Source organism: Podarcis filfolensis (assembly GCF_964270895.1).
Source record: "Podarcis filfolensis genome assembly, chromosome: W".
In the NCBI taxonomy this organism is placed as follows: domain Eukaryota; kingdom Metazoa; phylum Chordata; class Lepidosauria; order Squamata; family Lacertidae; genus Podarcis; species Podarcis filfolensis.
Genome location: NC_139619.1, coordinates 2,047,119 through 2,064,453, shown reverse-complemented (window position 1 = coordinate 2,064,453; position 17,335 = coordinate 2,047,119). Strand labels below are relative to the sequence as shown.

The window sequence follows — 17,335 nt, the reverse complement described above, 5'->3', positions numbered from 1 at the left end:
TGACATGAGCCAACAGTGTGACGCGGCAGCTAAAAAAGCCAATGCAATTCTGGGCTGCATCAATAGGAGTATAGCATCTAGATCAAGGGAAGTAATAGTGCCACTGTATTCTGCCCTGGTCAGACCTCACCTGGAGTACTGTGTCCAGTTCTGGGCAGCACAGTTCAAAAAGGACACTGACAAACTGGAACGTGTCCAGAGGAGGGCAACCAAAATGGTCAAAGGCCTGGAAACGATGCCTTATGAGGAACGGCTAAGGGAGCTGGGCATGTTTATTTTATTTTTTTTAAGAAGATATTTATTAAGATTTTCCATTTTATACAAACCAAAAAGAAAAAGAAAAAAAAGGAAAAAAATTAAAAAGAAAAAAATTATTAAAAATACATAAGTTTCATATCATATTTTCCAATAACATATTTCCTTGACCTCCTCATACCTCCCCTTCTTGTATTCTAGTTCAAATTGTTCATCCAGCAAATCCTTATCTCATAGCATTACAGCTATAAACCTTATTTTCTATCCATCTTCTTAAATTATTGTAACTTATACTCTTACCTATGTACAAAAAGAACTATTTTTTCATATTCTTTTGTACCATTACAGCTAATAACCCCTTAATTTCAATCCAACATCACTCAGTATTCCTTAATGTTACAATATTTTTGCAAATAGTCTTCCATTCTTCTTCTGCCGATTCTTCTCCCTGGTCACGGATTCTGCCAGTCAATTCTGCCAGTCCCATAAAGTCAATCAATTTCGTCTGCCATTCTTCCAGAGTGGGTAGATCTTGCGTCTTCCAATACTTTGCAATGAGTATTCTTGCTGCTGTTGTAGCATACATAAAGAAAGTTCTATCCTTTTTTAACACCAATTGGCCGACCATGCCCAGGAGAAAGGCTTCTGGTTTCTTCACAAAGGTATATTTAAATACCTTTTTCAATTCATTATAAATCATTTCCCAGAAAGCCTTAATCCTAGGGCACGTCCACCAAAGGTGGAAAAAAGTACCTTCAATTTCTTTACATTTCCAACATTTATTATCCGGCAAATGGTAAATTTTTGCAAGCTTGACTGGGGTCATGTACCACCTATATATCATTTTCATAATATTTTCTCTTAAGGCATTACATGCCGTAAATTTCATACCTGTGGTCCACAACTGTTCCCAGTCAGCAAACATGATGTTATGTCCAACATCTTGTGCCCATTTAATCATAGCAGATTTAACCGTTTCATCCTGAGTATTCCATTTCAGCAGCAAGTTATACATTCTTGATAGTATCTTAGTTTTGGGTTCTGACAGTTCTGTTTCTAGTTTGGATTTTCCCACCTGGAAGCCAATTTTCTTGTCCAAATTGTAAGCCTCCATTATCTGAAAATAATGAAGCCAGTCTCGCACCTTATCTTTTAGTTTCTCAAAACTCTGCAATTTCAATTTGTCACCTTCTTGTTCCAAAATCTCCCAATATTTTGGCCATTTGGCCTCCATATTGAGCTTCTTCTGAGCCTTCGCTTCCATCGGTGATAACCACCTTGGGGTTTTATTTTCAAGTAAATCTTTATATCTTGTCCAGACATTAAACAATGCTCTTCTGACAATATGATTTTTAAATGCTTTATGAGCTTTAACCTTGTCATACCACAGATATGCATGCCACCCAAAAAATTGTTAAAACCTTCTAGATCCAAAATGTCTGTGTTCTCAAGAAGTAGCCAATCTTTCAACCAGCAGAACGCTGCTGATTCATAATAAAGTTTAAAGTCTGGCAGGGCAAATCCACCCCTTTCTTTTGCATCAGTTAATATCTTAAATTTTATTCTTGGCTTCTTGCCCTGCCAGACAAATTTAGAAATGTCTTTCTGCCACTTCTTGAAACAGTCCATCTTGTCCACGATTTGCAATGTTTGAAACAAAAACAACATTCTAGGCAATACATTCATCTTTATAGCTGCAATTCGACCCAACAAGGAAAGCTTCAAATTTGTCCAAATTTCTAAATCTTTTTTCACTTCCGCCCAACATTTTTCATAATTATCTTTAAACAAGTTCCCATTTTTTGCTGTCATGTTAACCCCCAGGTATTTCACTTTCTTCACAATAGATAAACCTGTTTCATTCTGAAACTTCCCTCTTTCAATCGGTGTTAAGTTTTTCTCCAAAACCTTAGTTTTTGACTTATTCAATTTAAATCCTGCCACTTGGCCAAATTCTTGAATTAGTTCTAAAACTCTTTTGGTACTAGATTCTGGCTCCTGTAATGTCAAGACTAGATCATCTGCAAATGCTCTCAATTTATACTGTTTGGCTCCAACCTGAATACCTTTAACCAACCGGTCCCTTCTAATCATATTCAGCAGGACCTCCAGGACCGAAATGAAAAGCAGTGGGGAAATTGGGCATCCCTGTCGTGTCCCTTTCTCTATCTTAAATTGTTCCGTAACCACATTATTTACAATTAGTTTAGCCTTTTGTTCAAAATATATTGCACCAATACCATTCTCAAAACCTTGGCCTACCCCCATACCCTGTAGGTTCTTTTTCATAAAACTCCAAGAAATATTGTCAAAGGCTTTCTCCGCGTCCACAAATATCAGAACTGCTTTAGTATTTATATTCACTTCTAGTTTTTTCCAAAATATCAATTACGTTCCTCAAGTTGTCAGACAAATGTCTTCCCGGGAGAAAGCCCGCTTGGTCCTTAACAGGGAGAAATGTAAAGTATTGCACTTGAGCAAAAAAAATGAGAGGCACAAATACAAGATGGGTGACACCTGGCTTGAGAGCACTACATGTGAAAAGGATCTAGGAGTCTTGGTTGACCACAAACTTGACATGAGCCAACAGTGTGACGCGGCAGCTAAAAAAGCCAATGCAATTCTGGGCTGCATCAATAGGAGTATAGCATCTAGGTCAAGGGAAGTAATAGTGCCACTGTATTCTGCTCTGGTCAGACCTCACCTGGAGTACTGTGTTCAGTTCTGGGCACCACAGTTCAAGAAGGACACTGACAAACTGGAACGTGTCCAGAGGAGGGCAACCAAAATGGTCAAAGGCCTGGAAACGATGCCTTATGAGGAACGGCTAAGGGAGCTGGGCATGTTTAGCCTGGAGAAGAGGAGGTTAAGGGGTGATATGATAGCCATGTTCAAATATATAAAAGGATGTCACATAGAGGAGGGCGAAAGGTTGTTTTCTGCTGCTCCAGAGAAGCGGACACGGAGCAATGGATCCAAACTACAAGAAAGAAGATTCCACCTAAACATTAGGAAGAACTTCCTGACAGTAAGAGCTGTTCGACAGTGGAATTTGCTGCCAAGGAGTGTGGTGGAGTCTCCTTCTTTGGAGGTCTTTAAGCAGAGGCTTGACAACCATATGTCAGGAGTGCTCTGATGGTGTTTCCTGCTTGACAGGGGGTTGGACTCGATGGCCCTTGTGGTCTCTTCCAACTCTATGATTCTATGATTCTATGATTCTAAGTCTCCGCCCTTGTCACAGCAAGAAGGATGCCAAAGTCCAGCCTTTCCCCTTTTCCACTTCCGTTGCATTCTAACCTTTTCAGCTCTCAAAAGAAGAACTCCCTGTCCGCTGCCTTTCTGCTGGTTGCTTAGCAATCCTCCCACTGCCGTCTATCTCTCCCCCTCCCCTTTCTCTAGCTGAGTCAGGGAACTCTTGATGAAAGGGGGTCGAGCCCACCTCCTCCTGCTCTGTCTGCGATCTTTGGTCCCCAGAGTCGGACTCTTCCCCGGCATTCGATTCAGCCATGTCCCTGACATAGGCATCCTGGGAAATGGAGTTTGTCAAGGATGCTGAGAGTTGTTAGGAGAGCCCTTTTCCTCTCACACAGAGCTACAATTTCTAGAGTGGTTTAACAATCAAGCAATAGGAGCCTCTTCTTGACACCGTTAATGAACTACAGTTCCCAAGATGCTTTGGGGGAAGCCAAGACTGTTTAAAGTGGTACAATACTGATTTAAATGTATGTGCAGGTGTGGCTTAAGTTTAATTGGGGAGGACGAAACTTTCATTTTTAGGAAGGATTCAGCCATAAAGATGAATATTTTACCTAAGATGTTATTCTTATTCCAAACAATACCAATAATAAATAACACAAGCTGCTTTAAGGAATGGCAAAGAGATATTTCAATATTTGTCTGGCGGGGAGAAAGCCAAGAATAAAGCATAACATTTTGATGGATACTAAAGATAGAGGTGGCTTTGCAATGCCAGACTTTTGATTGTATTGATAATACACAATTGCTAGATCTAGAAGGATACGGTAATAAATTTAGCTGGGACATATGTTTATGGTATGGTAAAGCGACGATATATAAAAAGTTCTCAAATCATGTACTCAGGAAGAACTTATATAGAGTCTGAGAGAAGTATAAAGACTTACTGGAAATGTTATTGTACACATGTAAGTTCATTAGCAGGATTAACTTAAACCAAACACTTAAAATTAATGTGAAAGGAAAACTAGGGAGTAATTAATAATTGGAGTAATGACGGAAATGCAGTGTTACAAATGTAAAAATACAGGAAACCATAAAAGGAGTGGGGGGAAGTCAAAATACACATACCGTATTTTTCGCCCTATAGGACGCACTTTCCCCCCTCCAAAAATGAAGGGGAAATGTGTGTGTGTCCTATGGGGCGAATACAGGCTTCACGCTGGGCTCCCGAGGGTTTCGCAGAGCTTCCTGGACTCCCGGGATCCGCGCAGCTCTGCGCAACCCTCGGGAGCCCGGCAGGAAGCCGCGCCGGGCTCCCAAAGGTTGCGCAGAGCTGCCTGAATTCTGAAGCCTTGGACGCGCTAAAGAGCGCGCCCGGGCTTCGCGCAGCTCTCCGCAAGCCTGGGGAGACCGGCGCAGCTCCCTAGGCTTGCGGATAGCAGGCTGTTCTGGGGGCTGGGGTCGGGGACAAGCTCGGGCTTCCCCCGCGCCAGCCCCGTGCCTGGGGGGGAAATAATTTTTTTTCTTTATCCCCCCCCCCCAAAAAAAGAAAACACTAGGTGCGTCCTATAGGGCGGTGCGTCCTATGGGGCGAAAAATACGGTATTTGTTTGAAAATATTGGATCTGTATTTTTGTCAAAATATTTTTGAAAAATGTAATTAAAAAAGCAATTTCACAGAAAAAAACAAAACATGGAAAAGAAATGGGTGACCTATAGGGACCTACTGGACCTCACAGAAGAGGGTGTGATGCTTAAGAGCAGGCATAGGCAAACTCGGCCCTCCAGCTGTTTTGGGACTACAACTCCCATCATCCCTGACCACTGGTCCTGTTAGCTAGGGATGATGGGAATTGTAGTCCCAAAACATCTGGAGGGCCGAGTTTGCCTATGCCTGCTTGAGAAGTTAGAGGATAAAAAGGACTGGTTGATCAATTGGTTGCAATACTATCAACTGATTGAAGTATTTAAACAAGGTAAGAAGCATGGGTTTATTAATCAAAGCTCTCAGTTTGAAAAAGAGTTATTAGAGAACAGAGAAAAACTAATTTCAAAGATGTATAAGAGGCTTTTAGGATGAGAAACTAAAGATTGAAATAGATAAATCTGCTATGATCCACTGAACTAGCGATGTGGGCACAATATAGAGATGAAGGCATAGGAAAAACTGTAGAAATTGAATATAAAATTCTCAGTGTGTTATGTTTTGAAAGAAAACTTTATGAAAATGACTCACAGATGGTACTTGGCACCGAGTAAGCTAGCAAAAATGTACAAATCAGAGTCAGGCTTATGTTGGAAATGTAAAGAAGCAGAAGACACTTTTTACCATATGTGGTGGACATGTAAAGTGGCTAAGAGTTTTTGGGAGATGGTTTATAATGAGGTTAAAAAATTACATTTCTCTTAGGGATAACTGGGTCAGATGTTTCAAGAAGACAGACGAACCAATTGTATGCTACAACAGCAGCAAGAGTACTCTATGCACAAAAATGGCGAAATCAGGAGACACCTACTAAAGAAGAGTGGCAGTTTAAACTGACAGAATATGCCGAATTGGCAAACTTAACTATGGAAATTAGAGATCAAGAAGAGGTAGGTTTTAAGGAGGAGTGGAAACCTTTTGTTGAATATTTAAAGAATTATTGTAAACATGTTAAAACGTAGTTAGGATTTGAATGAAGAACAGCAACTGAATACTTGTTGTTGAGTACAGTGTGGAAAAGACAAGGTATAGAATATTGATAATATGCAGCAAATTTAAAAATTACGGGGGAAACCATGGAGGGGGGCAGGGAAGTTGAACACAAAATGGATGTGTATTTGGAAACATGTGTCAACTTGTCAACCTTTGAAATTGAGAGAGAGAAAGAGAGAGTTTAATTGCAGCTAGTGGGAGGATTTCCTTTGAGGAGGAAAGAGAAAAACGAGGTGGTCTGTTGCCAGCTTACCGTTTCAAATGCATTTAGCATCATTAAGGGGAAGAAAGTATTGAAGTAGTCATCGTAATCCTCAAACTTGGCTGTGACAGGGGCAACAATAGACTGAAGGAGATGGCTTGGTGGCCCAAACAGTTTAAAGTTTGCAAACATGTCATAGTTCCACTTCAGCACCTCTCTGGTGAAAATCCCATGGTCTCTCTGCTGGGCATTCACAATGTTTGCTTGTGCAAAGGGTTGGTGCACTTTGTTCCAAGAACCAGCTCTGGGGGTGGGCAGCGCCATGACAATATGGTTATTTTGCACATTCAGCAACTGAGGGGTGTTGTTTGAAATCCGAGGCTGGAGAATGCTGCTCAGCGTCGGGGTCTTGAACTGCAAGTTATCATTATTACCCTGCAGTGGGCTTGCAGATATATTGACTTCCATGTTTGAGAGGTAACTGCCATCTTCTATTTGTGAACACAGTTCCATGTCCACTGGATCCAACTGTGTAAGAAAGAAGCCGTCACCATCTTTGTTCTCATTCAATTGGGGCTCTCTCTTTTTCAAAGCCACATCCTCGTCACATGGGCTAGAGGAGGGATCTGGAAAGGTCAAATGATTGGTTTTACTAGCTCCAGCAGAACTTTCCTTCTGATTTTCCACCCCCACCATACTGGCAGACTGCACAGGTCTTAGCTCTGCCGCCTTGGGTTTTTTGGCTGGCTGAGCCTCCTGAGTTTCTCCGTGAGTACACTGACAATTCTCTCTCTCTTTGGGGTTTGTCTGCCTATAGAGCTGACGTTTTTGGCAGGCAAAATTGTTCTTATTTCTAGTAGTTAGTTGCTGAGCATTTACTAATTGTGATGTCCTTTCCTGGGGAACATCCACCTCGCCAACAATTTCCCTGTAACTGCGCAACTCAGCAAGACTGTCCTGTGTGCACTGAGCAAGTTCGGCTGCTCTTTGGACTTTCTCTGATAGGCCATGTTTTTCTGTCACTAAGGTTGGGGCTGGCATATGTTGGATTTCGTTGGGTGGGACCAGAGCAGGAGTAGATCTTGCCAGTTTTGCCAGCAGTGGTTTTTTACTGTGCATGCTTGGCTTGATGCTTCCCTTGGGACTTTCTCTAGCTGTTTTAACCTGCCCATATTCTGCAGAGCTCTTCCCTGGCTGAATAGTGGATTCTTTGACAGCAGGTGCTGACCCTGAAGGACTGGCAGATGCTGATGTACTGGGCAGAACTGGATCTGTGCACCTGGAACAGCTTCCATTGCCAGCACATATCCCTGTGAAATTTGAGCATACCACTGCATTTCCCTTGCCGATGTGGCCTTCACGAGCTGCTGTATGATGTATGAGGTCTGGAGTAGTCAATGGCTCTTGCTCTGGGGCACTGAATTTCTTCTCAAGGCACACATCCACTTGCCCTTTCCTGCTCTCTCTACCAGCTTTCATTTTGTTTTCATCCTCATCTGAAGAAGCGTCAGAAATAATGACTTGGTTTGGGGAATCATCTGCATCAGCAGACAACTTGTTGCTCTCTCGGGCAGACAAAGTTTGAACAGTGCCTTTAGCTTTCCTCTTAATGCATTTTTGGTGACGGATGATGCTTTCCTGGCTAGAGTCAATGGGTAAACTGGTTCCTTTAGCACACACAACAGAGGCCTTGCCTGAGCTTGCCTCTGATTTGCAAGGCAATGTGTCTGATGTGCTGCCTCTGGCTACAATGATTTCACTCCTCTGCCCTTCCTGGCTCTTTGTTCTGTCTCTGACCAACAGCAGCTTTTCTGTTCCTGGCTCCAGATTGGTATTTCCTCTCCTACTGCTTTCAGGTAACAGTTTTAATTGCAGGGTGCTGTCTGGTTTCAGAGATCTGATTTTGCTTGTAAGGTCATTTAGACCAACCTTTCTCTCCAAAGCACTGCTGCTGTTACCATTCTTTTCTGTAAGAGATCTGGAAGAACTGGGCTTCTCCTTTGTGCTGAAGTCTTTGGTCTCCAGGTCTTGAAAACCGAGGCCAAAGCTTTTGTAGAAGGGATCTTGCTTGTTTTGGACCCCTGGCCATTGATGAGACACCACATTTTTCTGGGCATCCACGTGTCTTTTTGCTAACACAGACAAGCAGGGTAGATGCTCATTGTCCATATTCATTGGACACCTGTCTTCCTGCCTTTTGTGGTTCATCAGGAAAGTAGGTGAAGTTACACAAACAGGAGGGCTCTTCACAAGGGAGGAAGGATTTAACGATTTGCTCATGATGCTCCATATGATCTCCTTCAGAGTGTTCTGTAATTCTAGAGCCTGCTGGGAACTCAGCTCCCAGTGCTTGTGGTTACGGCGAAGCAAGTTGAGTTCATCAAGGAACTGCTTACAAGTGGGTGACTGCACAACCTGATACCCTTCCTTCAGGATGTTACGGATCAGTTTCATGCAGGCACACTGTATGGGCTCAGGTTCCCAAGATGGTGATGTCACTGTGCTTCTTAAGCTATTCCTGACTACTCTTCTCTCAATGCCAGGCATGAACACCGTACTTGGAAGCATGACACATTTCACCACTATCCACACCCACATTTCTGAGCTGATCCACAGAAAATGAAAGCAATTTTTCTTAAGGCTGCACTCAACAACAGTCACCAAGATCCAGATGAAGAACTCAGACACTTTGTCACAAGTCTCAACAGTGCCACTGAGGACATTTTGGATTTCCAAACACAGGTGATGAATGACCACTATGCTGTAGGCAATCCCCAGGTCCTTCAGGTCCATAAGGGAGTGGATAAAAGGGATGAACCATAAAAAAGTGCTGTTGTGCAACTGCATGTCTTGGCCGATGTCAGAATGTAACAGGTCGGTCAGAGTCTGCATATCTTTGTACAAGTAGAGGTAGTAATCAGGACAAATGGTATCCTGAAACAGGAAACAGGAAGTCAATGTTTAGCAGCATGTTCTCAACTTTCCTGCTCTGCATATCCAGCAACAACCCGCCTCACTTCAAGGATTTCACTAGGATGGGAAAGGGGGATTTGTCACCCTTCAAGTGTTGCTGGACTTCAAATTCCACCAGTCCCAGCTAGCATGGCCAACAATCAGATTATGGGAGTTGTAGCCACAGGTCCCCTGTCCCTATACTAGTCACTATACAGTGATCTTTTTTTTTGGGGGGGGGGGGGTATTGCCAGCCAACAAGGCTAGAAACATTTTTTTAAAAAATGAAAAAAAAAGACAAGGTTTTCAAGGGGGTGAATTCTGTTGCCAATAAAAAACCACCCTTCAAACAAACATGGAGGAGGAAAACTGCTTCTGTTCTAAAGGACAGATGTGATTTGATACTTCTCTATAACTATAATACAGAACCGTCCACATAGCCATGTTTCAAGCATGGAAGAAGACAGTAAGATAGATCAACAAGCAAGTTACCTTGTGGGGCTTTTCAATGTGGTAGTCATACGCCAGTTGGCTGCAAGTGACAAATTCATCTCCATAGTCCGACATGGGCTCAGATTTAGTCCTTCAAAAATATTAAGAAAGCCAAGGGTTTTGTCAGGAGCCAGTCATGTGAAGGTCAGCAATAAAAAAACACTGGTGTCAGTGAAGTTAGCTCTTTATTCGAAGAAACAAAAACAGTGCAGGCCTAGTGATCCCAGCAACTCTTCCCAGTAGGTCTTGGCCCAATGCAGAAGTTGCAAGGACTGAAGGTCCCTGCCCTCCCACAGCTGCCTATGGTCTCTCCTCTCCAGGGGTTTTTCCAAGCAGTCGGAGACTACGTCTGCACGCAACCAATCTCTCCTCTGCTCTTTTCATTTCTCTGCATGTTCTGGGAGGCCGGGGGGGAGCGGAGCTGGTCATAGAAGGGAGACACTCCTTAGTCCTTCAGCAGCCTGCCTCTTCTTGGTCTACTGGCCCCCTTCCTCTCCAGCCTCTGAATTATGACTTTCTGCCCCAGCTTCTTCCTGTTCACTAAACCCTGTTACCTCTTCAGCTTCCAACACCACCTACTCCCAGTCCGCTCCCTCTTCTTCCTCTGACCACTCTTCAGCATCCCACCATCAGTCCCCTGGCTCTGAGCCTTCTTCCCCTGGAGGATCCCTTGGGGGTTCTCCAGCTGGCACCTCCCACCACTCCCCCGCATCCAGACAGTCCATGACAGGTTTAAACCATTAGCTACTTATTTAAATATGTAGTACACACTATTCTGAAAGCTCGAGATGTGGGGGGGGGCGGGGGGGGGGCAGAAAAGAACAGAATAAAATGTAATTAAGCTCAGTGTTATTTCCTCACTGACTTGGAGTCCCAAGACTATGGGAATGATTATGGTCTTACAATGTAATTTGTCACAAGGAGCACTTAAATTATTCTCAAACTTAAACTGAGACCCAGGTTCTGCTCAAATGCCTGCTTCAAATTTAACACTAAGATATAGTTTACGCGAAGGAGAAATTTCCATTTTCCTTCATCTTGTCAGGATCCATTTTGAGCTGTATTAGTTTTATCATCTGTGTATGAACTTTGACTAACCTATTAACAGAGAAAAAACATTATTTTTAACCAAGAAGTTATGTGTGCCCAGTGTCCTGGTACACTGAGAGAACAAACTCTGACGGAATGTAATGTCACGGGACTGCCAAGGGACGCCTTGGAGTCGGGGAAGAAAAGAGTCAGAGCGGGAACAGTCAGAAGGAAACGGTCGGGAGATGACGGAAGGGGAAGAGGGGGAGAGCCAGGAGGAGGCAAGGCTCTCCGATGCTGAAGCAGAGCCCCAGCACCGCACAGGGAGCTCAGGTACAGTCGGGGAGCCTATGCCTTCGGCACAGGAAAGGAGAGGGTTAAAGCGCAGGGATCAGAGACTTCCCATGAACATTCCAGCTGCCTCTTCTGTTGGAGGAGAAGCAGGAGAAGACCACTCCCCGAATCTGAACCAGACGATTCGGATGCATGATTGTACTGTGCTGCTTTTACATATGCAAAATAAAGAACTGTAAATACCTCTCTGAGTGAGCAGAGGGTGCTTATTGCGAATAGCATACACAAACCATCACATGTAAGCATATAGTCAAAACAAAAAAATATTTTTTTCCTTCCAGTAGCACCTTAAAGACCAACTAAGTTAGTTCTTGGTATGAGCTTTCGTGTGCATGCACACTTCTTCAGATACACTGTGTATCTGAAGAAGTGTGCATGCACACGAAATCTTCAGTGTATCTTCAGTGTATCTGAAGAAGTGTGCATGCACACGAAAGCTCATACCAAGAACTAACTTAGTTGGTCTTTAAGGTGCTACTGGAAGGAAAAAAATATTTTTTGATGTAAGCATATAATCACTGTGACAATGAATAAAAGAATGCTAGGCATAACAGAACTTGCATTTAACCTTAGGTCAATAGGACTGATGTATTAATCACAGATAATGGAAAGCAGATGTTGATAGACAAATGATAAACAGAGTGATTAACCAAAAGACATTGATAAATGATTAATGAAGACATTGTTAAAAGGAGGAGTTTGGGGTGGGCTCTCTCACTGGTCTAGAACAGGTTTTCAACCTTTTTGAGTCCATGGATCCCTTGACCAACTACATTCTTTCTGTGGCACCCCTGTGGGGCTCAGGAGCCCAGTTACATTTCCCCTTACCTGCAGAACTGGCAGCCTCTCACCCTTTTTCAAACACCCTCCCTCATGGAGTGTTCCCTCAGCCTCCTCTCCTCTTCCCTCTCATTGGGAGTCCTCCAGGTAGCTGCTGCAGTCCCTGGTCTGAGCTGTGCCCCCTGCCCCAAAGAGAAGTGTCTCCTCACACTGTCCATTCCCAACAGCAAGAGCTGGTGGACTGACTGGCTGGGCCCCTTGAGTCTGCTTGCTTACTCCGAGGCTGCCTCAGCTCCTGGCAACCAGCACCCCCTGACCAGCCCCAAAGGCACCACTCGCCTGGGGAGCTTGTAGCCAGGGCTGCTGCAACAAACAGCTCTGCAAGCCTATGGGAGGCAGAGATGCGAGGGAGTGAAGGAAAGAGGGACAGAGGCCCATGTTGCTCGCTGCACCCCTGACCATCATCCAAGGCACCCCAGGGTGTCACGACACACAGTTTTTGAAACCACTGGTCGAGACTGATGTCAGTGGGTTGCAATAGTTGTGGGAAAGTTTTCTATAATCCTGTGATTGGTGAAGTAGAAATCACATGTTAGTTTAGAAGTGTATAAGAGATTATGTTTGAGAGCACCAAAACACAGGAATTTTTTAGGAGACTGACCCTATGATGTTGTTGGCATCAGTCTGTCTTGAACAGTGCTTTTTTTCTAGAAAAAGAGGTGCAGGAACTCCCACTTTTTTTGATGGACAATACTAAATTGCTGAGCTTATTTTAGGGGGGAGCCAAAGTTGCTAAGCCTTTTTTTTAGGGAGAAAACACTTTTTGGGGGGCACACTTTGTCAGCATATGAGCTCATCGCAGCTGCAGACATCCAGCTTGTTGACATCATGTGATTTGGCTGCCTGTGGGAAACAGCGTTCCAGTCAGTTCACAGGGCAGTTCACCGGAACTTGCTCAGAGTGTAATATGAGACCTTCCTCTTGTGATTGTACAGGAAGTCTTTGTCACTTGTTTGCCAATGTTTGAAGAGAGCTGACATGTTTTCTGTAATGCTGAAGAGTCAGAAATAAAGCCATGTAAATAGACGCTTCTGACTATCTCTTTCCCCTGCCGGGGGAGCAGGAAAGAGTGGGTGTGCTCTTCCCACGCTGGGAAGGGTCGCCTATAGAGACCTAGCCTGTGTTTGCTGGAGAATGCAGCCAGGGAGGTCACCGGAGATCAAGCCGGGTGCCTGGGAGAGTTGCCAGTTTCTCCCGATAGAGGCTTGATTCTCTGCCCCACTGCCACATTACAAAGTAGCCTCTGACGTGCTGCCCCACAGCCTCCGACACAAAGCCACGAGTGGCAGGATGCAGCCCAAAGCCTCTGACACGCAGCTCTGGGTGCCGTGACGCTATACAGCTGCCAGTATGCTATGAAGAGGTGGTGGAACTCAGTTCTGGCTGAAAAAAAGCCCTGGTCTGGAGAGACAAGGGTGTGCGCCTCTGGGGATTAAGCCAAACCACTGTGTTAGCAGCACCAAAGTGACTTGGAGGAGTCTTTTTCCATTCTTGAACTAACCCCTTCAGATCTAAGGCTGGTGATCATGGATGAGTATGCTGATAACCCAGATTAGAGGCATTAAACTCCTACCCTGCTAGAAGTCTATTTTCTGATTCTGAGCCAGTGGATCAAGTACAGCAGTTGCAGAATTCAAAACACACCAAGTTGGCTGTGGATGGTACAGTGTACAGAATGCTTCCTGCCACTGAGATGTGTGATGGTGGTACTGAGGGGGACAGAGTCAGCAGTGTGTGGAGGTATGTCCTGGGGGGGGGTGTTTTCCAGGTGTAGTGATTCATGATGTGATAGAGAAGTTGCCAAGTCTTATACAGCCCACTGACCACTACCCCTTCCTTCTGGTTCATGTGGGTATAAATAAATAATGCCACACAAAGCCTTCAATGTATAGCATAGGGCTATGAGACTCTGGGCAGGAAGCTAAAGAGCCTTGGGGCACAGGTGGTCTTTTCATCACTCCTTCCTGTTGAAGGTTGTGGCCCAGGAAGAGAGAGGGAAATACTGGAGGTAAACCACTGGCTGCACAGGTGGTGTCATCAGGAAGGGTTTGGCTTCTTGGATCATGGTCTCCACTTTCTTAAGCAAGGACTTCTGGCAAGAGATTGAGCTGCATCTCACAGTGGTTTGCAAAAATGTGTTTGCTAAGACTCTCACAAACCTGATCAGGAGAGTATATGGGTAAAACTTGTAGGAGAGAAAAACTACAGTGACCTTATTTTGGGTGTCTGCTATAGACCACCAAGCCAGACTGAAGACTTGGATGACTAGAGCAGATTACCAAACAAATAATAATAATAATAATAATAATAATAATAATAATAATAATAATTTTATTATTTATACCCTGCCCAGTCACTCTGGGTGGCTTACAGCATATATAAAAACATAATAAAACACTAAAAACTTCCTGATACAGGGCTGCCTTCAGATGTCTTCTAGAAGTTGTGTAGATCTTTATCTCCTTGACATCTGAAGGGAGGACATTCTAAAGGAAGGCACCACCTACTGAGAAGGCCTTCTGACTGGTTCCCTTTAACTTCACTTCTCACAGTGAGGGAACCAGCAGAAGACCCTCGGAAGAGGACCTCAGTGTCCGGGCTGAATGATGGGGGTGGAGACGCTCCTTCAGGTATACTGGGATAAGGTCATTTAGGACTTTAAAGGTCAGCACCAACACTTTGAATTGTGCTCGGAATCGTACTGGGAGCCAGTGAAGATCCTTTAGGACCGGTGTTATATGGTCCTGGCAGCCACTCCCAGTCACAAGACTAGCTGCCGCATTCTGGATTAGCTGTAGTTTCCAAAATAGAGAACTACCAGTACATCCTAGAATCTAATTCACCACACCTCTCCAATAACAAATCAAAAATCTCAGTGCACTGATAACCTTGCTGGAGGTCAATACGGCAGTGAACCAAGCCAAATTAGGGAAATCGCCAGGACCTGATGGACTATCCTTGGTGTATTACAAAGTATTCCAAGGAACATTGGCATTGCCATTGATGGAGGTAATGAACCAAATTCTTCAAGGGGAAGAAATTCCATCTTCATGGGAAAAAGCATATATAACACTAATCCCCAAACAGGATCAAGGAACCCCATACCCAAAGAATTTCAGACCAGTATCTTTATTAAACAATGATTATTTTAGAAGTATTAGCGTAAATAATAAGATGTAATCAAGAAATTAAAGGTTTAAGAGTGGGTCAGAGACTTAAAAGAGTGGATAATATTACAAGACGGGGACTTATTAGACCTAGAAGGGTTTAATAACTGCTATGGGTGGCATGAGTATTTAGGATACAAAAAGGTGGAGGTCCACAGGGGATTTCTTAATACTATCATAAGAAAATTGATATATAGAGTATGGGTAAAATACAAAGAATTACTGGAGCCTAAGACACCCTGGTGGATTTCACCCTTAGAAGCGATAACGGTAAAAAAGGAAAACATGGAATTAAATTGGGCTACATATAAGGATTTACTAAAAGAAAAAGATAGTAATTTGATATTAAAAGAGTACGAGGAAATAAGACATCACCTAACAGGGTGGATTCAGTATCACCAACTAAATGAAGTGTTTAAGGCAGACAAGAAAAACGGTTTTAAAAATGAAATCTCATTACTAGACAGGGTTATTACAAAATAAGAACAAGGTGATCTCAAGAATGTATGGAACATTATTGGAATGGGAGGTTAAGGATGAAAAAGCAAAAGACTCCCAGGCTGCGCACCTAGTCCTTCAGGGGCATGGTTGCCCTGTTCAAGACCAGAAAGTCCCCCACACCCGCCTGCTCCTTGCCTCCCCAAAACAGTACTTCTGTCTTGTCAGGATTCAACCTTAATCTGTTAGCCGCCATCCATCCTCCAGCCGCCTCCAGACACTCACACAGGACATTCACTGCCTTCACTGGTTCCAATTTAAAAGAGAGGTAGAGAGGTATAGTAGTCATGGGAGACTTCAACTTCCCCAATATCTGTTGGAATTCAAATTGTGCCAAGAATGTAAAGTGCTGATGTGATCCAAAGTAAAGGAGAGCAATACGGAGCTGGCTTTCACTGGCCAGCTAAATGAGGTAAGGGTAGCTGATGGGTCTCAAACCCCGAGTGAGTAAGGGACTTCCCTTGCATGCAAAGACAGGCTGCAACAGATTGAGCGGACAAGACAAATAGTAGGTCCAATGGTCAAGAAGGCAATTTCTGCATGCGCTGTAGAGGGAAGTGAGGGTCAGATGGGGCTCGTCAACCTGGGAAGGTAGCCCATCTAGGAGAAGGAAAACTCTGATCCTAAACCTCTGCTGCCTTGCAGAACATCTTCAGGAGACGAAAAGGCCTACACAAGTCCAGAGTGGAGTTCTGTTTTAATTTTTTTTTTAAGCAACAACAATTTTTTATTAGTTTCCCCCAATTATACAAATACCAATTAATATCAAATTAATTCCAATTATTTCCAGATTTAGAAAATTTAATTAGTGCTTTCCCGTGCTCTGTGATCAATGTGTTTATCCAGTTCTTATATTACTGTGATTCATGTTCTTATAACTTATATTAAAGATTTAAATAACAGCTGCATTCTTCGTAATTTCTCTTCGTGTCATTATTTAACTTTTCATAGGCTTTCAAATGAGAAGCTCTAATTATTTTCTTTTTCACTACATGTGTCAGTCTAATTAGGTCCAGTTATGGATTCCTTGGCCTTTATCTGCTGTCCCATCCTTGAATTTCTTCCACGGTTGCTGTTGTCTCCCAGTGTAGCTGGGGTGGAGATGTATTCTCAGAGATTCTTGAAAGTTCTCATTAGCTCCTTCCCATGGTGCTCCCATCTTACTTGATGTTTCCAGACAACTGTTTCCAACAACCCACTTTTTCTCACTGCTCGAAGTTTCCACAGCCTGAGAAAGGGGCCCTTTTCCAGGGAGTCTTCTCTTCTCATGAGGTGGCCAAAGTATTGGAGCCTCAGCTTCACAATCTGTCCTTCCAGTGAGCACTCAGGGCTGATTTCCTCCAGAATGGATAGGTTTGATCTTCTTGCAGTCCATGGGACTCTCAAGAGTCTCCTCCAGCACCAGAATTCAAAAGCATCAATTCTTCGGCAATCAGCCTTCTTTATGGTCCACCTCTCACTTCCATACATCACTACTGGGAAAACCATGGCTTTAACTTTAAGGACTGTAATGGTTCTAGGGGTTGCTCGTGCGTAAGCAGGTGCCTATCTCCCTGGCTGGGTGCAAACACCTGGCTGGGCTGCCAAAAGTGAACCTCTTCTGTCCGGACAGCCACTCACCCGTGGCTGACTCAATCGCTGGCAGAATCC

The 17,335-nt window shown here is 43.7% G+C and overlaps 1 protein-coding gene across 3 annotated transcripts in view; it reads right to left on the bottom strand.

Moving 5' to 3' along the window:
• LOC310753784 (putative helicase senataxin) overlaps positions 1–17,335 on the bottom strand; it is a 200,780-nt gene that overhangs the window by 94,492 nt on the left and 88,953 nt on the right. For all 3 annotated transcript variants that reach the window (XM_083595122.1, XM_083595124.1, XM_083595123.1), the window contains 2 exons: positions 9,798–9,888; positions 6,405–9,287 (listed from right to left, as the gene is read on the bottom strand). In XM_083595122.1, coding sequence (XP_083451248.1) covers positions 6,405–9,287; positions 9,798–9,888 — 2,974 coding nt within the window. The remainder of the gene's footprint in view (positions 1–6,404; positions 9,288–9,797; positions 9,889–17,335) is intronic.